This window comes from Onychostruthus taczanowskii, unplaced genomic scaffold (genome assembly GCF_017590055.1).
Source record: "Onychostruthus taczanowskii isolate IOZ18803 unplaced genomic scaffold, ASM1759005v1 scaffold18, whole genome shotgun sequence".
Taxonomy (NCBI): Eukaryota; Metazoa; Chordata; class Aves; order Passeriformes; family Passeridae; genus Onychostruthus; species Onychostruthus taczanowskii.
This window is the reverse complement of record NW_024499017.1, coordinates 12,897,986-12,924,348: the sequence shown is the minus strand read 5'-3', so window position 1 is coordinate 12,924,348 and position 26,363 is coordinate 12,897,986. Positions and strand designations below refer to the sequence as shown.

Genomic DNA, 26,363 nt, shown 5'->3' with positions numbered 1-26,363 from the left:
TGGTGTGGAGCTGTGCTGGGGACAGCTGTGACATCTCCCCCCAAACACACAGTTCTGGAAGGGTCAGGCTGTGCTCTGTAGCTCGTGGCCCTTTCCCCAGCACATCAGCCCCGTGCTGGGGCTTCCCCTGATGTCCCTGCAGCACTCAGACTGTGCTCGATGTCCCCTGGGGCTCGGGGCTGCACTCAGAGGGCAGAGACCCTGTGGTGACACCCTGCTTTGCCCCCACAGCACCCCCACACCTTCCTCCCCACTTCCACCCGTCCCTTCCCGGCCCCCCCGAGCCCTGGGCGGGGGGCACAAAGCGGGGAGCCCCGGGTACCATCTGCAGGAGCCCAGGTGGCCGCCGAGACACGCCATCTGCTCAGCCACCTTCGGGGACCGTGCAGGCGCTGCTGTATTTTTAGGACACGTTTCCTCCCTCCCACCTGCAGCCCAGAGCCGCCTTTCGGGTTTCTAACAAGTTGTTTCTCTCTGGCTGACAGCTCTTGGGGAGCCCAGACGCCGGCGCTGAGGGGCCTGGCCGGGGGTGCAGGGCTGGGCTGCACAGGGGGGTCACCCCAAGTGCTGAGAAGGTCGGGGCGATGCTGCAGCTGCAGATCAGGGCAGCAGCAGCAGCAGCAGCATCCGTGGAAAAACCTTATCCCAGGGATGACCCCAGGCAAAGGGGCTGCAGCAAGGGGGGGTGAGCCCCGAGTTTGTGCCAGGCTGCAAATGGACAGCCGTGCCATGCCGTGCCGTGCTGGTTGTGCCGTGCCCCTGTGCACGGGGCCGTCTGTGCCAAGGTGCACCAGGACAGCCGTGCCATGCTGTGCTGTGCCATGCTGGTCCTGCCATGCCGGTCCTGCCGTGCCAGTCCTGCCATGCCCGTCCTGCCATGCCCGTCCTGCCATGCCAATCCTGCCGTGCCAGTCCTGCCATGCCCGTCCTGCCGTGCCAGTCCTGCCGTGCCAAGCTGATCCAGCCCCTCGCAGTGAGGAAGTGAGGCCGGCGCGAAGGGGAAGTTGTTGGAAAGTCAGACCGGAATGGCTGATAGGGAAGGCAGAGCTGGGCTTGGTCACAGATGGTTCCTGTTGGGGAAGGACACGGGCGCAGCTGCCCGGCCACCCCCACCCGCCGCATTATCACTGCCCGGCAGCTGTTCACCTTCCCCTCGCCATGGGACACGGCTCCGCTGCCACCGCGGCCCCGGCCGTCACATGAGCGGCCCCGGCGGCCGGGCAGGCGCCGAGCGGGCAGGACACCCCGCGCCCCTGCGGAGCTCGGCATCCCCGGCCCCAGCACAGCTCCCGCCCGCCCGCGGGACAGGGCTGGCGGCACCGGCCTCGGCGGGGCTCGCGGGCTTGGGGTGCTGCCACCGTCACCTCGGGACTCCTCGGAGCAGACACGGACCCCTCGTGGGCCAGGGCACCGCGCGGGACCAGCCGAGGTGAGAGGCGGCGGCGGGGCAAGGTGGCGGTGGCCGTGGCAGCGCCATGTGCCGTGGCACGGGTGACTTACCCCGGTGCCAAATGCAGCTTTGGGCTGGCAGGTGCTCCCCGAGGGTGGCACGTGGCTGGCACCAGGCGGTGCATCTTCTTGGGGACCAGCCAGTGGGACTGGGGAGCTGGGACGTGGCCAAGGCACCATGGGGCTCCATGGGCTCGCTGTCACGGGGACCCATTCGGAGCCTGCTCTGTGATTAAACCTTTCCATAACGAGTGACCAGCCCCGAGGATGTTTTATTTCCAGCATTTCAACGCTGTGTTTGCTGGGTGTCTGGGCTCGTTCTGGGATCAGCAGCTCACATCCCACCCCACGGGCTCTCCAGGTGCCGCTGCTGATGGTTTGCAGTGCAGAGGATCCGTGGGGATGGAGCATCCCACATCCCTGTGCTGCAGCATCCCCAGGCACCGAGGCCAAGGGGCTGCGGCAGCTCTGGGGGGCTCGGGGGCTCTGCTGGGCCTGTGCCCAGCACGGGCAGGAAAGCAGAGCTGGCTGAGTCACCGGTGTGAACAATGCTGGCCCCGTGCCTCGCTTCCCCTCACTCCCCACCCCGCTGCCCCGGCACCGCAGCCCCCTGCCCACCCCTGGCACCTGCCCGCGGCTCAGGGGCACAGCTGGGACAGCACAAGGGCAGGGTTTGGGTGCACCCCGGGTGCTGCACCTGCTGTGCCGGTCCACCAAGGGCGGGGGAGCCGTGCTGGGGTCCCGGTGCCCGGAGCTGGCACATGGCAGGCGGGGCCACGCTCCGATAAGGCGCCGGGATGAGGCGCGGGGCTCGGCTCAGGAAGGCTGCAGCCAGGGAGCCGTGCAGATTGCTGCGGGCTCGCCGGGCTGCCCGTTAGGCTTTTGGCAGGAGAAATGTTTATTTTGTTGGCCAAATATCTCTGCAAACTTCCTGATTTCCTTGCGGCCGGCGAGGCAGCGATAGGGCTGGCGAGGCCGTTGCCGGCCCCGCTCTCCAGCTTCGGCACCGAGAGCTGTTATCTCTGATGCACAGCGAGCAGGGAAGAGGTGGAGAAAGGGAAATGAAATACAACAGAGGTGGCACATTTTTTGCTCTTGATAACAAGCCCTGCTTTTAGCCTGGGAACTTGGAAACGATGCAGGTGGCCAGAGACAGCCGCAACGTCCTCTGTGCCGCGGCGCATCTGCACCTCGTAACAAATGCAGAGCTCACCCGTGGCTCCCCGTGCCGTGGCCTGGCACAGCACAGATCAGCACTGGCCTCCACACAGCCAGAGCCCCAGGCTGGCCCTGGAAGGTTCTGAAAGCAGCCCCAGGGCTTGGATGTCCATCCGAGCTGTGTGCCGGAGCGAAGGCAGGCTCACACCGCCTCCTGCTAGCTGCCATTGATTTTTGCAGGGATGCGAGGTGCTGGAAGTGCAATGCCTGCTAATTAAATTCCCGTCGTTATTGGGAACGATGCAGGCAGTGCAGCCTGTGGGATGGGGAGGGCCAGGAAGGAGCTGGTCCCCAAGGTTAGGGTGGGAGAAGGGGACTGTGAATCTGTTGTGAACCCAAGGGCAGCTCAGGGGATTTTGTTCAATATCTCCCAGTGAATTCCTGCTGGCCAAGGATGAGGCTGGCAGGATTTGCCACTGGGTGCTCCATGCACCCCAAAACACCAGCTCCTGGAGTCAGGACAGCACGTGGTCACCTTTGCTTTGTAATTAAAACACTTCCCAGGCTCTCCATGGCAAAGAAAAGCTGGAAACTTGGCCCCTGGCAGCCCCAAAACCTGGAAGCACCCAGAGGAGCGGTGCTGTATCCTAAAGTCTCCCATTTTTTAAGGCAAGCTGGTGATTTTCCGGAGCCAGCAGCACAGGGTGAGGGGGATGATAAGCAGTAGGGGGTGGTTTCCCTTTGCATGCCACAAAGCAGGAACGAATCTGTTAGCAAGGAAAACAGGATTTTAATTTTTTTTTTCTTTTCATGGAAGATGCACTTTTTTCCTTTTCTATGTGGAAGTTGTGGGAAAGCCACAAAGCCACTGGATCAGCTTCAGAGGCCGGTGGGGCTGCTCCTTGCAGCCCGGTGGCTGCAGGCTGGGTGAGCCCAAGCCTGGGGACCCCCAGGAGTGGTCACGGAGGGAAGCCAGGCACAAAGGAAGCCCCTTTCCTGGGAAAGGCTGGCGCACGGCACTTCCTGCCGAGCAGATGTCCCCGGGCGGATGCAGCTGCGGCGGGCGATAGCCGGCGGGCAGGAGAGCGTCTTCCCCGGCCGCTGGCTCCCCACCAGCCCCTTATCTCCCTGCTGCATTCCCCGATGGATTAACGTGCAGGAAAACCCAGCGCCAGCGCTCCTGCTGCAAGCCAAATGCCAAGGGAAGAGCGCCGGGGGCTGCAGCCTGGCCCCGGGTGCTCGGTGCTGGCACAGGGATGGATTTGGGCACTGAGATTTGGGCACTGAGATTTGGGCACTGAGATTTGAGCCACCACAGCCAGGGCGATGGGATCATCCACGGTCACACCGACCCTTCCCAGGCCAGCAGCTCCCTGTCCCTGCAGGGCTGCCCCAAGCAAAGGGGGGTTGCAGACCCCACAGCCGTGCAGGGCTTTGCAGCACTGCAGCTTGTGGGCACTCGGCCACACGCTGTCACCGAGCTCTGCTTGTAGGGCACCGCTGGCAGTGCCACATCTGGGGGGACTCAGAGGGGTACCCAGGGATGCTCTGCTCCCCGAGAGGGAACGGAGAGAGACTGAGAAACCCAGGCGGACAGACAGACGCTGGGGGTGACACAGGAAGGCTGTGGCACGGCAGGGCTGAGCAGGGCACGGCTCGGTGCCCTCGGTGCCTGCAGACACCGTCAGCCCCGTGGGAGCGGGCGGGGGCAGCCCCCGGCACGGCACCGGAGGGACAGGGCTGGGCCACCAGCCTGGCGAGGGGCAAGGAGTGGTTAACCAGCACCGTGGGCTGTTTTAGAAGGCCTGAGGCTTGTGAGGAGGGGATGCAGGCGGAATAGCAATCACTAGCACTGGGGGCTGAGCCGGAGCTCGGGGAGAACCGGGAGAAGGGGAGTGCATGGGGACAGCACTGGTCAGCACCCATGGCTGGGCACCCACAAGGTGTGAAAAGCGTCCCCATCGCCGTGGTGGCTGCACAGGCAAGAGGGGGCATCTCAGGGTGCCCTGGTGGCACCGTGAGCCCAGCACCCACCGCGCTGCCCCTGCCCTCGTGTGCGGCCCCGATAGCGGGCAGGGGTCATGTGCAGGGGCAGATAGGGATGGCACATGGTGGTGACCATTTCCTGGGAGGTTTTGGTACCAGCTGCCTTCATCTGCCCTCAGCGAGCACTTTATCTCTTGGCACACACCACGCCAAGGCCTCAGAGCTCCCCTTCCCCCCCAGGCTGTGCCTCGGGGTGTCCCTTGCCCTGGGACAGGTCCTTGGCACCCTCCAGACCACTCCATGCAGCCTCTCCATGTGCACGCCCAGCAGGGATGGAGGACACGACCCAGCAGAGCTGATGGGTGATGGTGACACCCTCCCGAGGTGCTGGGACACCTGAGGGGTGGGCAGGCATGGATGGGCACTGGGCAGGATGCTCGGCAGGGGGAGATGCCACCTCCCCACAGCAAAGGGAGCATGGATCACCACAATGTGTGTGGCTCACCCCCCCGGGCTCCCCACGCCATCAATCAGCGCCAGCGTGACCAGCACCGAGTCAGGAGAGGAGTTTCCACCTTCTCCCACGGGTGGGAACGCTCCGGGGCCCCATCCTGCCCCGGTTCCAGATTTGCCGGGGGAAGGATTGCCAGCCCGGGGCTGGGATGGATCCCGCCGGCTATCGGGCTCCGGCAGGCGCTTATCTCCGCTCCAGCCGTTCATTTCCCAGCGCAGCGGGGCCACCGGCCCTGCCGGGAGGGGCTGCTCCCATCGCCTGTCCCCAGGCACCCGGGGAGCCCCAGCAGCACAGACCCCAGGGAGATGAGGGATGCGGGAATGTTTCCCGTAGGAATGCCAGACCTCCTTTTATCCCACCCATGGGACACAGGAGTGTGGTGGATGGGTGGCCATGGAGCTCACAGCAGCTCCGGGCTGGGAGCGGCTTTGGGGCAGGAAAGGGTTAACCGGGGGAAGTTTGCTCACTCTCAGCAATGATTTAAACCAGACAGAAAGGTTCTGTCATCCATCACGCTAACAGCCAGATCATTGTGTTTTAAAGTGTCTGTAATTGCAGCAATACAGAGACCGGCAGGAAGATAAAGGCTGGGAAGATGCAAATGCCGAGGGAAGCACCAGCCCCTCGCTCGCTGCAGGAGAGACCTGGGGACAGCCCTGGGGACAGCCCTGGGGACAGCCGGGGTGGGGGGCCCAGGCGCCCTCCTGCCCGGCGACGGCACGGGGTGGGTGATGGAGCGTCGCTGGTGCGGTGGGAGCATCCACAAAACAGCACAAGGGCACAAACCCAGTGACAGGATGGGTAGGGAAGGGTCTGAGTAGGTGCTGGACTCCAAATATTGTCTAAAAATTACCTTTATCTTCCTCATTATCCCCGGATTAGTACAAAGCGGCTCTCCTTTCCCGTTTCCTTCGGGATCCAGGAGATCCCAGGGACAGGGCACAAAGGAGGGTGAGGACTCGCCCAAAGCCTGCGAGGAGGTGGCCACGGCCATGGCCACGGGTGGCCCGGCTTTGTCCCAGCACCCCGGGCCACGTGCAGAGCCGCCGGCGGGGAATTTAACATTCAGCCGAACCCCGCCGAATAAAGCGAGCTAACACAAATGTTTATTTTCACAGGAGTGAATTATGACTTCAATAGACCAAAATTACAGGCTGCGTGAGTGGAATAGGAACGCAGCAGCCCCTGCCACCCAAACGCCACTCTGGGGCGGGGGGGGGATGTGGTGGCTCTGTCCCCCTGCTGTCCTGGGGGTGACAGTGCCACCTGCCCGTCCCCACAGCGCTTGAGCGGCTCCGGGGGCAGCAGGTGACAGGGCAGGGGGTGTTTGATGGCGTCCTTCAGCTGCACCCCAAATTAAGGAGAGGTGGTGGCAGTTCCCGGTAGGTCCCTGTGACGTGCTGGTGGCAGCGGGCTGGCAGGTCAGAGGGGACACGGTTGGTGACGGCCGGGCTCATGGCATGGCACCAGGTGGGCACTCACAGGAGGGTTTGTGCTGTGTTCCAGGGATTCCCTGCGTGCTCCTGTGCCAGGAGGAGAACCACAGACCCCTGGGAGCCCCCTGGGAGCCCCCTGGGAGCAAGGGATGACAAACTGGAGCTGAGGCTGGAGGGGCTGGGCCGGGGTTCTGCTGGGGTTCCTGCTGTGACCCCATCAGTGGAGCGAGCTGGGCTGTGCAGTGACCATGCAGTGGTCATTTGGGGACACCGTGGTGGCCCCAGAGTGGCCAAGTGATGGCCATTTCGTGGCCTTAGTCACTCAGTGGCCTTGAGGTGATCTTTTACTACCTATAGAAGGGTCACTCAGTGGCCTTGTGGTTGGCATTTACTGGCCATGCAGTGGTCACACAGAGGCCATGCAAAGACCATTTACTGGCCATGCAATGACCATTTATTGGCCATGCAATTACCCTTTACTGGCCATGCAATGACCCTTTACTGGACATCCAATGACCCTTTACTGGCCATGCAATGACCATTTACTGGCCATGCAATGATCACACAGAGGCCATGCAATGACCATTTACTGGCCACACAGAAGCCATGCAATGACCCTTTACTGGCTATGCAGTGGTCACACAGAGGCCATGCAAAGACCATTTTCTGGCCATGCAATGACCATTTACTGGCCATCGAATGACCACTTACTGGCCATGCAATGATCACACAGAGGCCATGCAATGACCATTTACTGGCCACACAGAAGCCATGCAAGGACCCTTTACTGGCCATGCAATGACCATTTATTGGCCATGCAATGACCCTTTACTGGCCATGCAATGATCCTTTACTGGCCACACAGAAGCCATGCAATGACCCTTTACTGGCCATCCAATGACCATTTACTGGCCATGCAATGATCACACAGAGACCATGCAATGACCCTTTACTGGCCATGCAATGACCCTTCACTGGCCATGCAGTGCTCACACAGAGGCCATGCAATGACCCTTTACTGGCCATGCAAAGACCATTTACTGGCCACGCAGCACTCGTGCAGTGGCCGTGCCAGGGCCGTGCAGTGCCCTCCCAGTGCCCACACAGTGCCTGTGCCTCAGGGCCACTCTCTGGCTGTCCGGTGGCCACGCAGCTGCTGTGTGCCACCCAACCCCGGCTGTGCAGCAGCCGCGCTGCTCCGGGTGACTCCTCCCGGCAGAGCTGCCTCTCTCCCAATCCCTGGGAGGATGAGTAATGCACCGGCACAGGGCAGTCGCAGAGGGAAGCAGCTGCCAGGCACAGTAATTACACACAGAGGCAGGGCTGGGCTCGCAGGGAAATTCACAGGGATTGTGTTCCCGGTGCAGGTTGTAGTAGGATTCGGGGAGGGAAAATTTGAATGCTGTCCCCCAGCGGGCACGGGGCACGCGGGAAGGGTGTGCCAGGCAGCCAGATGTGCCCTGCTGCCCCGCACCGCTGTCGGGGAGGGTCCCACCGGCATTCCCAGCACCCAGCTGCCCTTGGAGCCCCACCGAGGCCCAGCAGGGTGGGGGGAACTCCAAGGCCAGGCTGGGATGGGATGTGGGACTCTGAGGGCTGTGCCTGTGGTCTTGTGCTTGCTCCAGTGCAACCCCAGCCCTTTTACCCTGGAGAGGGAAGCTGAGCAAGCACAGCTCCATCCCCCCGCAGCCCCCCAGCCCTTTGCAGTTGCAGAACCCCTGCTCCACCCCCTCGGCTCTTCCCATGGCCCCTGCAAGTCCTGGGCCGTTCCCTTGCAGTCCCTCCATCTTCCCAAAACGTGTTACTCTGCCCCCCAGGACCCCCCTCTCAGCTTTGCCACCCCGATCTTTAGCATCCCCAACTCTGACGTTTTTGCAAACCCAAATCCCTGCAGCCTCCAAGCCGCCGTGTACGGCCTTCCAGTCCCCACTGTGTCACCGGGTCCCACGCAGCCCTGCAGCCCTGGGCAGCCCCATGTCCCTCCCACACCGCCCGTGTGTCCCACTCAGTCCCCCGGTGCCGAGCAGCCCCTCGGTTCCGTGCAGAATCCCTGGTGCCGCTCAGCCCCGTATCCCCGTCCCTCCCATCCCGTTCCCCTCCCGATGCTGCCCATTCCTTGTCCCTGTCCCCGTCCATCCCATCCCGTTCCCGTCCTGATGCCACCCATTCCTATTCCCATTCCCATTCCCTGTCCTGGTCTATCCCATCCCGTTCCCCTCCCGATGCCGCCTATTCCTGTTCCCATTCCGGTTGCCATTCCCATTCCCGTTGCCGTTCCCGTTCCCATTCCCATCCCCATTCCCATTCCCACAGGGGGTGAAGCGGCCCCGCGGATTTACCGCGGCTTCTGCGCCCTCCCCCGCTTCTCCGGTGCCCCCCCCCCCGGGGGGAGGGGAAGCGCCCCGAGCCCCGGAGCTGGCGGCGAGCGGCGGCCCCGGGCGCGGCGAGCGGCGGCGGGCANCGGACCGGGGCCGCCGCCGCCGGGGGCCGCTGCCGGCTCTGCCCGCTCCTGCCGGCCCCGCCGGCCCCTGCCTTGGGACTTACCTCACGCCTCCGCCACACCTCAGGACGGTGAGTGCCGTCCGCCAACCGGGACGGGGACGGGGAGGCTGCCGGTGCCCGCGGAGGCTCCCGTGAAAGCGGGGCTTGGAATTCTCCCGGTGTTCGGGGGATGCTCGCGGTGCACGGGGGAATCGGAGGCTCCCGGTGCCCGGGGAGGCTCGTCGGGCAGAGGGGCTGTGGGTACTACCGGTGTTCGGAGGATGCTCCCGGTGCGTCGGGGAATCGGAAGCTCCCGGTGCCCGGGGAGGCTCCCATGGAAAAGGGGCTGGGAATGCTCCTGATGCTCGGGGGGGTGCTCCCGGCGCGAAGGAGCGGGGGAGGCTCCTGGTGCCCGGGGAACGGTCCCGGTGTCCGGGGGATGCTCCCGGTGCGCAGGGGACGGGGATGCTCCGTGTGCCCGAGCCAGCGCGGTGCCCGCCACGGCGGCGGAGCGGGGCAGGGCGAGCGGGGGCACAGCTGGGGCGAGCGGGGGCACAGCCGGGGCGAGCGGGGCACAGCCGGGGCGAGGGCGCAGCGCTCGGAGCGGCTCCGCGGCGGGGGCAGCCCCGGAGCCGCGCACCGCGGGGGCGGCGGGGTGCAGACCCCTGCTCTCCTCTCCGTGTCCCCCGCCGCCGTTTCCCGGGCGCCGGGGGGCCGTGGGGCGGCACAGCGTCCCCGGGAACCCACGCGAGTTTGTGCCCACCCCCCCGGCAGACCCCCCACCCCGGTTGCGGCTCCCGACTCGTGCCCGGCAGTCCAACTCTTTGTCATCCCCGCATCCCTCCGCTCTGCCCGCCGGCTCGCGTCGCTCTCCGGCTGCTGTGCGCTTGGAGCTGGAGCCGTGCTGGGGGGCGAGGAGGAGCGGACCCGCTCGGGAGAGTTTGCGGGAGGAATCCCGGGGCTGCTCTGGGAAGTTCCAGCCCCTCCGTTCTGTGTTTTGGTGTGAGGACACGGGTCCGTGCTGGGGACACGGGGCTGTGCTGGGAACGCTCGCAGGATCCTGGCGTGCGCCGGGGGATGTTTGTTTGGATGCGGATTTGGGAAGGAAGGCTGGCTCGGGAGTCTCCAGCGCTGCCATTCATCACCGCCTGCTCTTGCTTTCCCTTTGGAATTGCGCTGAGCTGGGCAGCCCGGCTTTGCCAAAGGAATGCTGCCGGCGGAGCGATGGAGCGAGGCTGGCCCCGCGCTTCTCCGCGGCTCCTCCGCGATACCGAGCCGAGCACAACCCGCTCTTCCCGTCATTCCCTCGCCGCTGGATGGTGCCTTCGGATACCGCAGAGCGTTTCTCTAGTTAAACACACCTTTTCTTGGAATTCTTTTTTTTCCATCTATTAGCCAAGAAAAACTTTGCAACTTTCCTTCGCTGTCGGAGAGGAGCCGCTGCCGCTGCTGCGTTTCATTTTGTTTTTTTTTTAATTCGAGGTCACGTGTGCATTGACAGTGTCTTTGATTCCAAGCGATGGTCTCGTCTCCAGCTTAGGAAGAGCTTTTGAGCTCTTCCCTCTGTTGTTTTCTCTCTGTTCAGGAACAAAGAGATTTTTCTGCCTTTAATTAAAAGGAATATTCATTCCCTGCTCCTTTGTCGAGCGACTTGAAGACACTCTGCAAAACATCCGTCTGCTCGGCACCGCGGCGGGGTGAGCTCTGCCGTGGCACAGGGCATGGAGAAATGGGGGAGCCAGCCCGAAATCCCGCGGCAAACACGGAGCAGCAGCCCGGGAGGATGCTGACAGCCACGGTCCTCGGGTGAGGAGCCCCTTGGAGCTGAGCTGCCGCCTGGGGTGGGCTCTTGGATCCGCGGAGGTTTGTGAGGCAGGTCCCCGTGCTGGGAGCTTCCACCCAGGGAGAGATTCCGTGCTTGGGGAGGCGAGTGAAGGTGGACTTGGCTGTGCCAAGGGGGTTTTCCCTGCCGGCTGCCTCCCGTGCTGGCAGGTAAGGTGTTACCCGGGAGCAGGCAGATGCTGGGTGTGTTTTGTTTGGCAAACGTGAGTGCAGATGTTGGTTTGCAGGGGGGGAAAGCCAGGACGCAGCAGGGGTGAGGATGTTCTCCCGTGGCTCTGGGTGCTGCCGTGGGGTGGGTGCCGGCTTTGGGCAGTGGGGAGGCCTCATGTGGGTGCAGGATTTGCCTCTTACATCGGGAACTTCCAGGCTTCAGGACAGAAAAATATTCTGGTGCTCAGCCGCCCTTCAGGGCTGGGCTGCTGCAGGCAGGAGGGGGCTCTGGCAGGTCCCACGGGGTACCTGGGGCTGGCAGGTCTCTGCCCACGTTCCTGGAATTTTGCTTCGGAGCCATGGATGTTGGCATGCCTGGAAAGCCCCGGGCAGGATCCCGGCGTTGGGGCTCCTGGAGATGGGCTCTGGCTCCGCTCGCTGCCGTAAATCCCTGCTCAAGCCTGGGGGCATTTCGGCTCTGCCCGTGGCTGTGCACGGTCCCCTGTCCTGCAGCCACCTCGGGAAGATGTCTGCGTGCTGTGGGACCCCCGGAGAGGGAGGCATCCCATAAATACCTGTTATTTCACCTCTCAGCCCGAGTCAGTGGGCTGGCAGCGAGTCAACCAGGAAGTGCAGGGCTGCCAGGGAGTGCTGGCAGTGGGGCAGGAGCTGGGTCCCTCCTGGGGGGGACACACACATCCCCCCACACCAGCACTGAGCCTCTTCAGCCCCCAGCCAGAGCAGCAGGGGCACAGCGAGCACAAGGTTTGGGGCAGATCGGGGCTGGGAGGGACCAGGGACAGCCCAGGGGTTAAGCTGCGCTTAATCGCTGCTCCGGGGCCGGGGATGCGGTCGGTGCCGCAGGTCGGTGCTGCAGCCTGCCCTGTGCTTTCCAAGCTGGGTCTCACGTGGGAGATGGATTTAGCTGCCCAGCAGGACGGGGAGTCCCCGAGCTGGGATCAATCCTTGCCCGCCAGAGGCAAGAAAAGGCTGGTGGCACAGAGGGCACCCCGTGCCCGGGTGCCCTGGCCTTAGTGCCATTGCCCGGTTTGGGGTTATTTTTACATTTCCTGAAGCTGTTTTCTGCCGTCCCTCCCACTGTGCTCAGGCTCCCCAGGGGGAACCCCACCTTGACAAACCCCCAGCTTTCCTTCGCAAGATGCCGACCGCTGGTTCCCGAAAACATCCAAGGGATTTCCTGTTTATTTTGCAAAACTCTCATTAATATTTTTTTTTTCCCCCCCTGTGCTCTTTGATTCGATTTCACATGGGCAAAATCGCCTTGAAATGGAGCCCGTGGTTCAAAAATAGACAAAGAACCGGCGAGGCAGCAGCCGGGAGGATCCGGCAGCCCCGGGAGCCGGTACCAGCGTGGCGCCTGCGGGGCAGCTCTGCCCCGGGCTCCCCGGGGAGCCGCCGGCGCCTCGGCGTTCCCACGCTGCAGAGAGCTCCCCGCGGCGTGGAGGGGCAGCTTTCCCTTCTCCGGCCACTCTCTGCCTCCAGGAACCCCCTGCGTGTGCCGCCTGTCCCCGCTCCAGCCCTCGGGGCCGCCTTTGGGCATGAGCATCCCCTGCAGCCGGCCGCAGAAATCCCCGCTCGGGGCACGGGGCCGGGTTTGGGGCGCCCCTTGGGCAGCGCTCCGGGGGATGCTGCAGCCTGGGTGGGTGTTTGCTGGCTGGGGGCAGCTCCGGCAGGGTCAGCCCCAGCCCTGCTCCTCTCCAGGTGTTCCGGGCTGCTCGCGGCACTGTTTACTCCTGGTGTTTAGCCAGGGTATTTAATTTCCAGGAGTGTAAGGCAGCTGGGGAGCAGCAGGGTGTGTGTGTGTGTGCCCACCTCGCCGTGCCACCCAGGTGGGATGGATCCGACGGTGGCAGCGGGCACGACGCTGCGGCGGGTACTGTGCCCTGGCTGGGTGCTGCTGGCCGATAGGTCAGGGGGACCCCCCAAACTGCCCCTGTGTGTGTGGGACCCCTCCTCCAGCAGCCACGTCGTCGCCAGCCGCTGTTGACTCACAGGCTCCGCCGTCGAGTCCCGGGGCTGAGGCCGAGACGCTTTTACAGGCAGGGCTGAAATGCACAAAATGTTCGACTTGTAAAATATGTAGCGTGAGAAAATAGCCTTTTCTGCTCTCCTCCTCCTCCTGCCGCCGCTCCCTGCCCCATCTGCTCGCTTGGAAAGCTGCCCGCAGCCCGGGGTGGGGGGGCCGGCGGCGCCCGGGGCCCCTCGCCAGGGATGGCACCCACCCCGTGCCGCCCCGGGGCCACCCCTGGGTGCCAGGAGGGCTCCCGGGGGCAGCACGAGGATGCGCCGGGACCGCGGGGACGCTGCCTCCCCGCTCCTCTCGGCGTCTCCCGTTCGGAGAAGGAGCGCGGGGCTGGCACCGGGAGTGCCAGCGGGGCTGGCCTTGGGCTTTCCAAAACCTCTCCAGAGGGTCCCGGGAAATCCCCGTGCGAGGAGCCCCGGGAGGGAGCCGCCACGCCGGAGCTGGCCACGAGCCACGGTTTTCACCTTAATCCATCATTATCTGGGCACATTTCGGATCCTTGCCAAGAGCAAGGTGGGAAGGGGGGGTGTAAGCATGCTTTCCCTATTCCCCTGCCATCCTTTTTGCTGCCTGTGTGTAATTAACAGAGTAATTAAAAACAGGATGAGTTAATTGGTATTCATTTATGTGGCAGATGTTTTTAATTGAGATACGAAACAATTTACCTGTTTACATAAACAATAGCAAATGAAGGCTTGTAAAACAGAGAGGGCACCTATTTTTTTTTTTTTTTTTGGCTTTTTTGTTGTTGTTTCGAGGAAAAAAATCAAACCCATCCCCATCCCCCAGCCCCGGCCACGCCAGCTCGGGGCGAGCGGGAGCTGCTGGCACTGCCTTGGTGGCACCGAGCCAGCTGGTTTGGGCTTGAAAACGGGGATTTTGGGGTGCGGGAAGAGCCTGGCTGCGGTGCTGCTGTCCCGTGTGGAGCTGTGCTGTCACTGCCACAGCGCGGGAGGTGGAAGGGCACCGAGGGACTTGGGACCTGCTGGGAGGTGATGGCCCGGAGCTGAGTGATGCCCGTGGGGCATCTGCCAGCAGCGCTGGCACTGCGGGGTGCTCGGAAAGCAAAGCCAGTTGGGATGTACCTGAGCTGGGGAAATCTGCTTTTCCCTGGAATTGTGCCGGTGGGAGCTGTCCCAGCTAGGCTGTGGCACAGGAGCTGGTTCAGGATGCTCGTGGGGATGAGAAGCAGGGGTTCCCCGGGACTGGAGCTGGCTGGATCTGGGTTCCTCTACAGATTGTGCAGTTTGATTAATTGGATTTACTTCTGAAGGGCTTCATTTGTGCTGATGAGTGCTGGGTGTGGATTGCTGCCTGCTGAGCTGGGTCCCCAAAATGAGCCCCTGGGACACCCCAGTGGTGAGTGGGCAGCATCACTCCAGCATCATCATGGAATGGTTTGGATTGAGAGGGGCCTTAAAGCTTATCTCACTGCCCTGCCATGTCAGAGACACCTTCCACCATCCCAGGCTGCTCCCAGCCCTGCCCAGCCTGGCCTTGGGCACTGCCAGGGATCCAGGGCCTGCCTCACAGGGTACAATTCCTTCCCAATATCCAACCTAAACCCACCTTCTGTCAGCATCCCTCAGCTGCACTTCTGCCTTTTCCTGCTCCAAGTGCAACTGGGGATGAACTCCAAGCTGCCTGTGTCACCTTTGTCACCTCTGTCACCATGGCCCCAGGGAGGGGATCAGGATGGGTGCAGGGAGGAGGGAGCTGATCCCAAAGAGGGGTCAGGATGGCTGCAGGGAGAAGGGAGCTGATCCCAAAGAGGGGTCAGGATGGGTGTAGGGAGGAGGGAGCTGATCCCAAAGAGTGATGAGGATGGGTGCAGGGTGGAGGGAGCTGATCCCAAAGAGGGGTTAGGATGGGTGTAGGGAGGAGGGAGCTGATCCCAAAGAGGGGTCAGGATGGGTGCAGGGAGGAGGGAGCTGATCCCAAAGAGGGGTCAGGATGGGTGCAGGGAGGAGGGAGCTGATCCCAAAGAGGGATCAGGATGGGTGCAGGGAGGAGGGAGCTGATGGTGCCGTGAGGTCCCACCAGCTCTGCCGGGCTGGTGCACGTGGCTGGCGCTGCTGCCCGGCCTCAGGCACTGCACGCTTCCAAACCTGCTCCAGCTGGGACAGCTCCGGCCCTGCCATCTTATCGGGGAGTTGTTCTTGGCCCCGCTGGCTGCGGCAGCTGAGGAGCAGGAATGCTTCCCTGCCTTTGTTTCGGAGGCAGCCTGGCTTGGGGAGACGTCGCCTCCAGCATCTGGATTTCATTTGTGGCCATTTGGAGAGCATGAAGGATGCTGGGCGCTGAATTCCCTTTAACCCCTTCTTCACCCGGGAAGCTTTGCCTGCAGGGAGCCGGAGCTTTCCAGTGGCCGCATCCAGGGCAGCTCCGTGCCTGCTCCATCCCATCCCTGGGAAAGGAGGGCAGAGCAGCCGTACTCGTCCCGCAGCTGGCACATCCCACTTGTTTCCCGGGGAGGAGGCAGAACCCCGGGCTCCTGGTGGCTGGATGGGCTCCCGGGGGCTGTGGGAAACAGCAGAGCCGGGCCGGGAGGGCTGCCAGCCCCTTCCCTCCGGCGCTGCTCCTGTCCCTCCGGCTCCAGGCTGCCCTGTGCCCGCTGGAACGCTTGGCCGTGTGCCAGTGCCACCCGGCAGGGACCCTGCCCTGGGGGTTAAACCCCGCGGTGTGACAAATGGGGGGCTCGGGGTCACAGCGGGGTGTGCGGGGGTCCGGCATCCGCTGGCCCCGGGGGGCAGGGTGGGGAGCAGCCGCTCCCGCCAGCCCAGGAGAAAATACTAATCCTTTTATTTTTATATTATTACTTATTCATCTGGGCTGCACAGGCCTAATGGAAACCAGATGGAGGAAAACAGACACGGCCCCGAGCGGCTGGGACAAATTACCCCAAAGAGAGAAAAAAATAGAGGGAAAAATAATTCCAGTGGAGTTGGAGTTGTGCTGGGGAATCGCTGTTTGAAGGTGCTGAGGGGAGGCTGCTCTTTGCTCCCCAAAACCTCCTTTGCTCTCTTGGAGCTCATCCCATCCTGCAGAGGACCTGGGTTGGTGGCACAGCTATGGTTGGGTCCTCTGGGCATTCCAAGCTCTGTATCCCATTGGATTTGGGACCATTCCTGTGCCTGCCTGGCTGTGTTTGGACTGCAAACACCTCGGGGAGAATTTAAAACTTAAAGGCAAAAAAGAAAACACAAAAAAAACCAGAACCAGGCCCCATTTCCCTGAGTGCTTGCTCAGCTTGATGGAAACTTTCCTGCTGATGGGAAGCTGTGGAAAAGCCATGTCAGTGCCAGGATGAATGTATCCATGTTTTCTCCTTGGTGTGGGAATGTGCACGGCGTCAGGGCAGCGAGGGGGACCGGGGCTGGGATGGGGATGCAGGCAGGGACCACTCCATGGAGGCAGGCAAGGATGCTGCCAGGGGTGTGACAGGAACAGGGATGCTGCCAGGGGTGTGACAGGGACAGGGATGCTGCCAGGGGTGTGACAAGGACAGGGATGCTGCCAGGGATGCAGGCAAGGATCGTGTGGGATCCAGGTGCTGCAGCTGTGACCCCTCACAGGGTCACACCCTGTGCACACTCAGGGCTCATCCTCTGCTGTCAGAGCAGGATCCTGCTCCACTGAGTGATGGGGGAAGCCAGGAAAGCTGGACAAGTTTTGCCCAGAGATGGACATTTCCATGAAAAGGGAAATAAAAGTTTTTCAAAACAAACCATTTCTTCTGGCAGGCCCTGTAAGGAAGCTGAGGTTTTGGGGGGAGGGAAGCTGTGTGTTCTTGGGGTTTCTCCTGTGGCTGGGCAGGAACAAGGGAGCAAGGAATGGGGAACTGCAGCATTCCAGTGTGCTGTGGACAGAGAGGGATAGCCACGGTGCTGGAGCCTTCCAGAAGGATCCTGTGGGTGACCAGCTGAGATTTTGGCTCCTGCCACCATCTCCTGGTGCTCCGTGTGCCACCACCTGTGGCAGAACCCCGACAGCATCTCCATGGGGATCAGGCCGTGCTTTTACTTAGCCCTGCCAGTGTGCTGTGGCCAGGTTCAATTAATGTCCCCACAGCTGCCCTGGATTCAGGATGAATATTGGATTAGTGATTGTCAGCCAGGCTGGGTGGGGACCGTGCCGGGCATGCCGGGCACAGGGGGACCCCATGGCCGCTTCCATCTTTGGCCGGAGCCGGCGGCAGCGCGGGCACGGTGACAGATCCCCACAGCTGCCAGCACTTGTGGCCACCCGTCAGGCCAGCGTGGCAGCCGTGGGGCCTGTGTCTGCAGGGGATGGTGCAGGAATGCACTGCTGGGAGTTATTTGGGGTTGGGAGCACAGGGAGCCGGGAGGGAGGCTCGCTGGGGTGATGGTGATGGCCGGAGCTCCACGATCCCTGGACTGCAGGACCTGCCCTGCAGGGCCACTCGGGTCTGGGCAGGACAGTCACTGCTGGGTGTGGGTCCTGCTGTTGTCACTGCCACTAAACACTGGCTGCAATGATCCCACGGTGTCTGCCAGGGGCTGTGGCAGCCCTGGGCGATGCTGGCAGGCAGCAGGAATTCCCAGGATGTGTCAGGAGGGTGCTGTGCTGTGACGGCAGTGATGTGACACAGGCTGGGGCAGCGCTGGCACTGCAGGGGCAGAGCGGTGCCAGCACTGTGTCCCCACACGGGGCACTGTCCCCACCTCTGTGCAGATGAACAGCAGGGCCATCGCCCTCCCCACCACCCTGTGGCACACAGGACGCCGGGCGCTGTCCCCGTCACCCGAGTTCTCCAGCGGCACCGGCGATGCCCGGGCCGGCCTGAGGTCCCCAAGCGTCCCCTCTTCCCCTGACCCCTGTTTGCCAGGGAATCACGGCCCTGCCTGGCACAGCCCTCTCACCACGCCGTGCCCTCTTCCCGCAGATAACGCGGAGACCGCGGCCGCCGCCATGCCCGACTCGCCGGCCGACGTGAAGACGCAGGCCCGCTCCACGCCGCCCGGCATGCCCCCGCCGCCCGCCGCGCAGGGAGCCTCGCGCCACCCCTCCTTCACGCCCAGCACCAGTGAGTACCCCGGGCACGGGCCGCCCAGATGTGTCCCCAGCTCCGCCTCGCGCGTGGCACGCGGGGCCGGCGGTGACACGGGTGACGGTGCCTGGCCTCGGGCTGCGGGCTCGGCTTGGGTGCACGGTGCCAAGCTGGAGCGTGTTCCTGCAGTGGCACTGCCCGTGGCCAGCAGTGCCCTTGGGAGGGCACTGGGGACAGGGACGTCCTGCCAGCCGGTCACCGAGTGCTGGCACAGGGCAGCGCGTGGTTGGAGGGTGGAGGGCGTTGGGGGAGTTCCTGTGCAGCGGAGATGGCCCCGTGGAGGGTCCCATGTGGGGACACTTCTGTCTCCCTCTGCATGTGGCACCCAGTGGTGGCAGGGCAGTGTCACGGCCAGCCACAGTGGCTGGGACCTCCTTGTCCTGCTCAGGCTATGGCGTGGTGGCATCAGGGGACTCCAGGTGGGAGTTTCAGTCTCTGTCGTTGGATTGGGGACAGCCACCCAACGCGGTGGTGGCACCAGAGGCACCTGATCTCATTGCACACTTGCAGGGTTTGCACCAGGGACCTGTCACTGTGCTGGTGTCACTGTCCTGGCACGTGGATGGACAAGGGACGTGCAGTGCAGGGTCCAGACAGGCTGGGGACAAGGCTGGCCCCCTGGCAAGGAGTGGCAGTGGCCACTGCCAGCAGCTGCTCCAGTTCTGCTGAGACTTTTCCTGGGCACACACATGTGCAAGGTTCTGCTCATAGCTGTTTCTTGCTCAGAAAAACCCCAGTGGGGAAGAAAAAACCCAAAACAACCCCCGAGATCCATGCCCTGACACTGCAGCCCCCCAGCAGCGCTTCTGGACAGACTCTCTAGAAGTCAGCTCGTGCTCGGCCGTGCTTGGAGGGGGTTTGGGTGTCAATCCCAGCCCTGTGCTGATGGGGCAGCCCAGGTGTGGCTGGGCCTGGGATGAGGGAGCAGGGTGCAGGTAGCCTCTGCACCAGTGCTCAGCAAAGAGAGGGGTTCAGGACACGGGGCTGGGGGTGCAGGCAGCCCTTCTGCCACAGCTCAGCACGGAGCAGGATTCGGGATGCAGGGCCAGGGGTTGCAGGCAGCCTCTCCATCCCAGCTCAGCGTGGAGCAGGGCTTGAGACACAAGGCTGGGGGCTTGGGGCAGCTTGGCACGGACACCACAGCATTTCGGTTGTTCTTGGCTTCGGGGGACCTCATTTGGTCCCTAAACTGTCAGGACTTTACCAGGCAGCGAGCATCCGTCCCCTGAACCCTCCCTGCGGCTGCGGTGGGACGCAGGGACCCGGCTTTGCCCATGGCCCGCGTGCCCACGGTGAGGAGCGTCCCCTGCAGGGCCCCGGGCCGAGAGCTGCCCCCTCTGCTCTCTCATCATAGCGTGTTTTATTTTGCTTGCAGATCGAGACGCTGGCCCTCCGACGTTTCTGCCTCGCGGCCGTTTTCATGGTTGCTTGAAATGGTCGATGGTCTGTCTTTGTAAGTAAAATGAAACGCCCGCTCTCATGAGAGAGCCGAGCGCAGCCGCAGCCCCGGGGCGCTCCCCGCCGCCAGCCCCTCGCCCGGGTCACGGGGGACGGGAACCCCAGCCCCATCCCGGCCCAGGGACACGTGCGGTGTCCAACTTAGGAGCGCACCTGTCGCGGGAATAAAAGCACTTGTGGCCGCCGGGTTATTTTTGGCACCTCTTCAGCGGGCAGCGGGCGCTGCCCGGCCGGAGAGCGAGCGGGACCCCCCGAGCAGGCAGGGCTGGCACCCCCAGGTCAGTGCGGTCCCGGGGGACACGGGCCACGCGCCGTCGGGACGCGGGTGACGCGTCTTGTCACCCGTGCTGGCTGGGACGTGGGTGGCACGTGTTGTCACTCGCACCAGTGGGACACGGGTGATGCGTGTTGTCACTCGTGCCGTCAGGACATGAGTGACACGTCTTGTCACCCGTGCTGGCTGGGACATGGGTGCATGCATGTTGTCACCCGCGCCGTCGGGACACGGGTGACACTTGTTGTCACCTGCGCCGTTGGGACACGGGTGAGACATGTTGTCACCCATGATGTCGGGACGTGGGTGATGTGTGTTGTCATCCGGGCCATCAGGACTGGGGTGACATGTGTTGTCACCTGTGTTAGCCGGGAAAAGGTCCCTGTGCTCACGTGAGGCTGGTGCAGGAGAGAGGGGCCTGCCACTCTGACGGTTGGTACCCCAAAATATCCCCCCTGGGTCTGCTGGTGTGCGGTGTTCAGGCAGCTCCTGTCCCTGCTGAGCGGGCACAGGGGACAGAGGTGGCAGTGTTCTGCAGGCCAGGCTGGGCTCCGTGGGAAGTGGCTCACAGGCTCTCTCTGGCAGTGCTGAGCAGCTCCCCAAGGGCAGGATGGAGTCCCTTCCCTTGGCTGCCTTGGCTGTTGAGGAGCTGGATCAGGCCCTCACTGTGCTGGGGGATGCTCTGCATCCCTTCCTTCCCCACAGCCCCCACAGCACCGGGACCAGTCCAGGATGCAGCCCCAGGGATTCACCAGCATCCTGAAGCCTTCCAGGGAGAGCCAGCCCCACATTACCCACCAGGACACACTGGTCCTGCCATCCCAGCCAGGGCACAGCCACCCGCTCTGACCTCCCGTTCTCTGTCTCCCCAGTGATGAACGGGAGCAGCCACTCGCCAACTGCCATCAATGGGGCTCCGTCCACCCCCAACGGGTTCAGCAACGGGCCAGCCACCTCCTCCAGCGCCTCCCTGTCCACCCACCAGCTCCCTCCGGCCTGCGGCGCCCGCCAGCTCTCCAAGCTCAAGCGCTTCCTCACCACCCTGCAGCAGTTTGGGAACGACATCTCCCCCGAGATCGGGGAGCGGGTGCGCACCCTCGTCCTGGGGCTCGTGGTACGTCCGTGGGCTCAGCCACGGGGACCCCGCATCCGAGGATCCTGTGCTTTCTTTAGGGGATGGAGATGCTGCTAAAAGGGAAAGAGTGGCCTAGATGGATCTAAATCCTGGAGGAAAGGGGGTTGTTTTTCCAGCGTATCCTGGGATCTGCACAGCCAGTGCAGGGTTGGTCCTGGCTGCTGGCATCGCCAGTGAAGCCTTGGGCGTGGTTTTCCCTTGAGTGTGGTTTCCCTGTGAGCCTGGCAGAGGAGCAGGAATGGGGGAGGAACAGCCAGGTGTCTCCCAGGGGTGCAGGGAGCTGTGCCAGGGGTGCTGAGCCCAGGCTGTCCCCACAGAACTCCACCCTCACCATTGAGGAGTTTCACGCCAAGCTCCAAGAGGCCACCAACTTCCCACTGCGACCCTTCGTCATCCCCTTCCTCAAGGTGGGTCTCCAGCCTGGGCAGGGTGGGATTCAAGGCAGCATTTCAGCACAGGGGATTTGGGGGTGGCTTTGGGGCTGGCAGCTGCCTGTGGGTCTGCCCGTGTGCCCCCACACGTGTGGAGTCATGCAGGGCCAGGGCTGGTTGCAATAAAGCAAGGGGTCAGCCCAGCTGGTTGCCATTTGCAATTCATTAAAAATTCCCCCTTTTTTTTGCCTTTTAATTTCGTGCTGACTCTGCAGTGTCACCCCACTCTGGAGGGATTTGCCCGGTGCTGGCACGCCTGGCAGGATGAGCACTGCCAGCAGATGTTTGAGCCCGGTGTCCCCTGTCCATTGTTAGCAAAGGGATAATTAAAAAGTGCAAAAATAGCCCCTTTTCCACCTCTGCATGGCAGCCCCCCCGGAGCAGGGGTCTGTGAGTGGAGGTCCGTGCTCATCACAGGAATCTGCTGGAGTGGTTTGCTCCAGGCTGAGCTGGAGGGGGACAGCAGAGCCCCCTCCCCTCCTGTGCAGTTTGCAGGGATTTTGGGCTCCATGGGAGCAGGGAAAGGTGAACGGGCAGGCCCGGCAGGCACTGGTGGCCCCGCGGCTCCAGGCAGGCTGGGATCCATCCCCGCTGTCCCGGTGCCAAGAGTGCAGCGGCCGCGCCGGCCGCCCTGGCACCCCGCTCCCAGCTGTTCCCACCACCCGGCCCAGATGTTTCTCATTATCCTAACTGCAACCAGCCGGGCTCGGCGTGCTTCCCAGACTGGGGACTTGCTGTTTTTGTGGGATTGCTCCCCCCTGGCCAGGGAAGGGAAGGGGAGGGAGGGTCTGGCCCTGCTCACCACAACTGCATTTTGGGCTCTAACTTGTCCCACAGATGGGATTTGGCTGCGGCTCAGCTGCCTGAGGCAAAATCCAGGGCTGGCAGCCAGAGCGCCGGGCAAAAGGGGGTTCTGCTGCTTAATTCCTGCTGCTCCTGGGGCTGCAGCGCCGTGGGGGGACACGGTGGGTGGGTGAGAGGGGAGTTCACAGCTGATCCTTACAGCTGTGGGTGCCACAGCGGTGGGGGTCCCACAGGTGCAGTCCCCAGGGAGCAGTCCTGGGGACAGGGTGGCCGAGGTGGCCGACCTAGCCCAGGGATGATGCTCTGCAGCCTCTGCTGGATGCAGGAGGGCTCTGCTGAAGCTGTGTCTGAACCCGTGGGATGCCACACATGTCCCTCAAAAGCCCTGGGCACGCTGCTGGCATCCCAAGGCTGTCCCCTGGGGAAAGGGAGCAGGACCCCAAAGGGAAGGCGCCCCCTCGCACCCCCTGCCCGTGGCGAGCTGGGGGCACAGCCAGGCTGCTCCGGGGGGCTGCAGGGCCGTGGACTGGACTGTCACCCCCTCCCCGCAGGCCAACCTGCCGCTGCTGCAGCGGGAGCTGCTGCACTGCGCCCGCATGGCCAAGCAGACCCCGGCCCAGTACCTGGCCCAGCACGAGCAGCTGCTGCTGGACGCCAACGCCTCCTCTCCCATCGACTCCTCCGAGCTGCTCCTGGAGGTGGGCGAGAGCGGCAAGAGGAGGACGCCAGACAGGTGCCAGCCGGGGAGGGACGTGTGGGATCCTTCAGGGACACGTCCCTGAAAAGGGGAGGCTGTTCCGGGGGGGCTCAGTGGGGATCAACCTCCTCTCCTCCGGCCAGGACCAAAGAGAACGGTTTGGACCGAGACCCCCTGCACCCCGAGCACCTCAGCAAGCGGCCGTGCACCATGAGCCCAGCGCAGCGCTACAGCCCCAGCAACGGGCTGAGCCACCCCCCGAACGGGCTGGGACACCCCCCCGCCGGCCCCCCCCTGCCCCAGCACTACCGCCTGGAGGATATGGCCATGGCACACCACTACCGGGACAGCTACCGGCATCCCGACCCCCGGGAGCTCCGCGAGCGCCAGCGGCCCGCTGGTGAGCCCTGCTGTCCCCACGCCACGGGGGGAACGGGGCTGGGAGCCCCCTGAAGGGGAGAGGGGTCCTGCGGGGGGCTGACCCTGCTCTGCTCTTGCCTTGCAGCCGTGCATGGGACGCGGCAGGAGGAGGTGATCGACCACCGGCTCACGGACCGGGAGTGGGCGGAGGAGTGGAAACACCTCAACAACGTACGTGTGTCCCTGCCCCGTCTGTGTGTGTGTCCTTCCACTCTGCCCTCAATCCCTGCCCCGTCTGTGTGTGTGTCCTTCCACTCTGCCCTCAATCCCTCACCGGGCTTTTCCCCGGAGCATCCTCTGCTTCCCCACCCAGCACAGCACCCCGGAGCTGGCACAGCCTGGCACAGCCCAAATCCCCCTGCCCAGTGCCAGGCTCCGCAGTCCCCCGGCTGCCTGCGGCAGAGCCCCCTCCCCATGCCTGCTGTCGCCCCCGCAGCTGCTGAACTGCATCATGGACATGGTGGAGAAGACGCGGCGGTCGCTGACGGTGCTGCGGCGGTGCCAGGAGGCCGATCGCGAGGAGCTCAACCACTGGATCCGGCGCTACAGCGATGCCGAGGACATGAAGAAAGGCAGCCCCCCCTCCGCACGCCCCCACAACTCCTCCTCCGCCGCCGCCGAGGCTCCCCAGTTAGGTACTGACCCCCGGGGCCGCGGGCTGCGTGCGGGGGCTGCGCCCGCTCCGGGTGCCCGCGCCGTTCTCCCGGGGGTCTGGCGCTGCCGGCAGGGGCGTTCCAAGGGGATGGCATCTCCTGAGGGTGTCCCCTCTCTCCCTGGCAGACGCTCACCGGGACTTCGCGCCGCGGCCGCTCTCCGGGTACATGCCCGAGGAGATCTGGAGGAAGGCTGGTGAGTGCGGGGTGGGCGCCAGCCCCGGCAGGGCGCTGAGCCAGCAGGGGCTCTGCCCCAGCTCCCCTCCTGCGGCGCGAGAGGAATTTGGGGTGGTTTTACGGGAAGGGGGGGTGCTGGGGCAGTGGCACACCGCGGCCACGCTCGGCTGCTGCCTTCCAGAAGAAGCCGTGAACGAGGTGAAGCGCCAGGCCATGTCCGAGCTGCAGAAGGCCGTGTCGGACGCCGAGCGGAAAGCCCACGAGCTGATCACGACGGAGCGCGCCAAGATGGAGCGGGCCCTGGCCGAGGCCAAGCGCCAGGCGTCCGAGGATGCCCTCACCGTCATCAATCAGCAGGAGGACTCGAGCGAGGTGGGGACCCTGGGGACGGCTTGGTGGCGGTGCTGGTGCGTGGGACCTGCTCCTCTTGCCATCGAGGTCGCAGCGTCTGCATGCGAGGGTGGGAATGGGAGCGTGCGTCAGCACCGAGGGATGGGAGGAGAGGGGAATTCCTGCACTGAGATGGGGATGCAGGGTGTGGGCAACGATGGGGTGCATGGTCCTGGATGTGGGTGCAGTCTAGGATGATGTGCATGGTCTGGGGTGTTGTGCATGGTCCAGGGTAGGGTTGTATGGTCTGGGATAAGGGGGACCTGGTTCAGGATAGGGGAGCATGGTCCAGAATTGGTGTGCTTGGTTTGATATGGAAATACACAGTCTGGCATGGATGTGCAGAGACTGGGATGGATGTGCACACTCTGGGAAGGATGTACACAGTCTGGGATGGATGTGCCCACTCTGGGATGGATGTGCCCACTCTGGGATGATGGAGTGCCCAGTCCCAGGTGAGGGTGCACAGCCCATGCTGGGGCGCACGCTCCAGAGCTGAGGCCGTGTTCCCATCCCCGCAGAGCTGCTGGAACTGCGGGCGGAAGGCGAGCGAGACGTGCAGCGGCTGCAACACCGCGCGCTACTGCGGCTCCTTCTGCCAGCACAAGGATTGGGAGAAGCACCACCACGTCTGCGGGCAGACTCTGCAGGGGCTGCCGGGCCCCGCCGCCCCCGGGCCGGGCCAGCCCGACGGGGTGCCCGCCATGGCCAGCAGCCCCAGCGAGGCGGGCTCGGTGGCCGCGTCCCGCGCCGGCACTCCGGCCACGCCGGCGCCGCTGGACAGCGCGTCCCGCTGACCGCCCCGGGGCTGCCGGAGCCACGGACTGCACCCCGTGCAATTTCCTCAGCTACCTGACTCGTGTGACCTCCGAAACGACCTCTCTAGCTCTCACAACTAATCCTCACGGATCCTCAAGCTGGGCTTTAAGTGGAGTTAAGGCAAATACCGGTCTCTGTTCTTTCTTCAGTCTTTGTTTCGGCTTTTTTCGGTTGGTTTTCTGTCGGTTGGGGGATTGCGGTTTGGGATTTTTTGGGTTTTTTGGCTGTTTTTATTTTTTCTTTTTGCTCTCTGGATGAGGGATTTGGCTCCAGCATCACCGTGCAGTGCTGTGGGGAGAGACCAGCCCGATCCCATCCCCCATCAGCGCCGCCGAGGGGCTCACTTGGAGGAGGAAAGAACTTTCCTTTCTTCATCTCTCTCTTCCTATTTTTTTTTCTTTTTACCTTTTTTTTTTTTTTGTAAAAAAAATAAAGAAAATAAAAAAGAAAACGTCGGACTCTTTGGCTTTAAGTAAGAAATTGTAAAAAAGAAAAAAAAAAGAAAAAAAAAAAAAGGAAAAATCCAAAAACCAGACGACGCGTGACGGACGCTCACCTGTAACTACCTTGCTAGCTAGCCAAGAACAGACCAGACTCACCTCTGCTCCAAAGGAAATCCAAAACCAAGGAAGATCCAAACGTCTCTCCACTGCCAAAGTTCGTTTCGTTCTGTTGTCGCTTCCTTCCCCTCCCCACAAGGATGGATGGACATGCCCCTGGGGCTTTAAAGAATTTCTATTAAAATAAAGAAAAAAAAAAAAAAAAAGGTGTTTTTTTACTAAAACCCCAACCCCCAAGGCGTGGGAGGGGGAGATGGGGCTGAGAACCGCAGCCGGAGCTGGCACATCTCTACCTCTGCCCGCCACCACCCTGGAAAAGGAGAACAAAAAGGAGATTTAAAAAAAAAAAAAAGTGAATAATAAAAAAAAAGAATTAAAAAAAAAAGGAAATGAAAAGACAGATTTTGGGTTTCT

At 63.0% G+C, this 26,363-nt stretch overlaps 1 protein-coding gene across 9 annotated transcripts; it reads left to right on the top strand.

Annotated features, from left to right (window-relative positions):
• Nucleotides 1–936: 936 nt before the first annotated feature.
• On the top strand, nucleotides 937–26,155 carry CBFA2T3 (CBFA2/RUNX1 partner transcriptional co-repressor 3). 9 transcript variants are annotated; one of them, XM_041400468.1, is made up of 12 exons: nucleotides 939–1,429; nucleotides 17,967–18,107; nucleotides 19,507–19,584; nucleotides 20,736–20,977; nucleotides 21,316–21,405; nucleotides 22,785–22,966; nucleotides 23,074–23,330; nucleotides 23,436–23,521; nucleotides 23,787–23,985; nucleotides 24,131–24,199; nucleotides 24,365–24,552; nucleotides 25,092–26,155. In XM_041400468.1, the coding sequence occupies exons 2-12, from the start codon at nucleotides 17,993–17,995 to the stop codon at nucleotides 25,365–25,367; spliced, it is 1,782 nt and encodes a 593-aa protein (XP_041256402.1). In that variant the 5' UTR covers nucleotides 939–1,429; nucleotides 17,967–17,992; the 3' UTR covers nucleotides 25,368–26,155. The 9 variants fall into 9 exon arrangements, with proteins under 9 accessions (XP_041256406.1, XP_041256402.1, XP_041256404.1 ...); XM_041400464.1 differs by having other exon boundaries at nucleotides 941–1,429; nucleotides 24,362–24,552; XM_041400473.1 differs by lacking the exon at nucleotides 939–1,429 and adding an exon at nucleotides 8,973–9,114 and having other exon boundaries at nucleotides 24,362–24,552.
• Nucleotides 26,156–26,363: the final 208 nt, after the last annotated feature.

What these genes read in the sequence shown, in the direction of transcription:
- CBFA2T3 (XM_041400464.1), top strand. Translation starts at nt 17,993, where the DNA reads ATGCCCGACTCGCCGGCCGACGTGAAGACGCAGGCCCGCTCCACGCCG. An exon ending in CCCTCGTCCTGGGGCTCGTG is followed by an intron (nt 20,978 to 21,315) that starts GTACGTCCGTGG and finishes CTGTCCCCACAG; the next exon opens with AACTCCACCCTCACCATTGA. An exon ending in CGAGCGCCAGCGGCCCGCTG is followed by an intron (nt 23,331 to 23,435) that starts GTGAGCCCTGCT and finishes CTTGCCTTGCAG; the next exon opens with CCGTGCATGGGACGCGGCAG.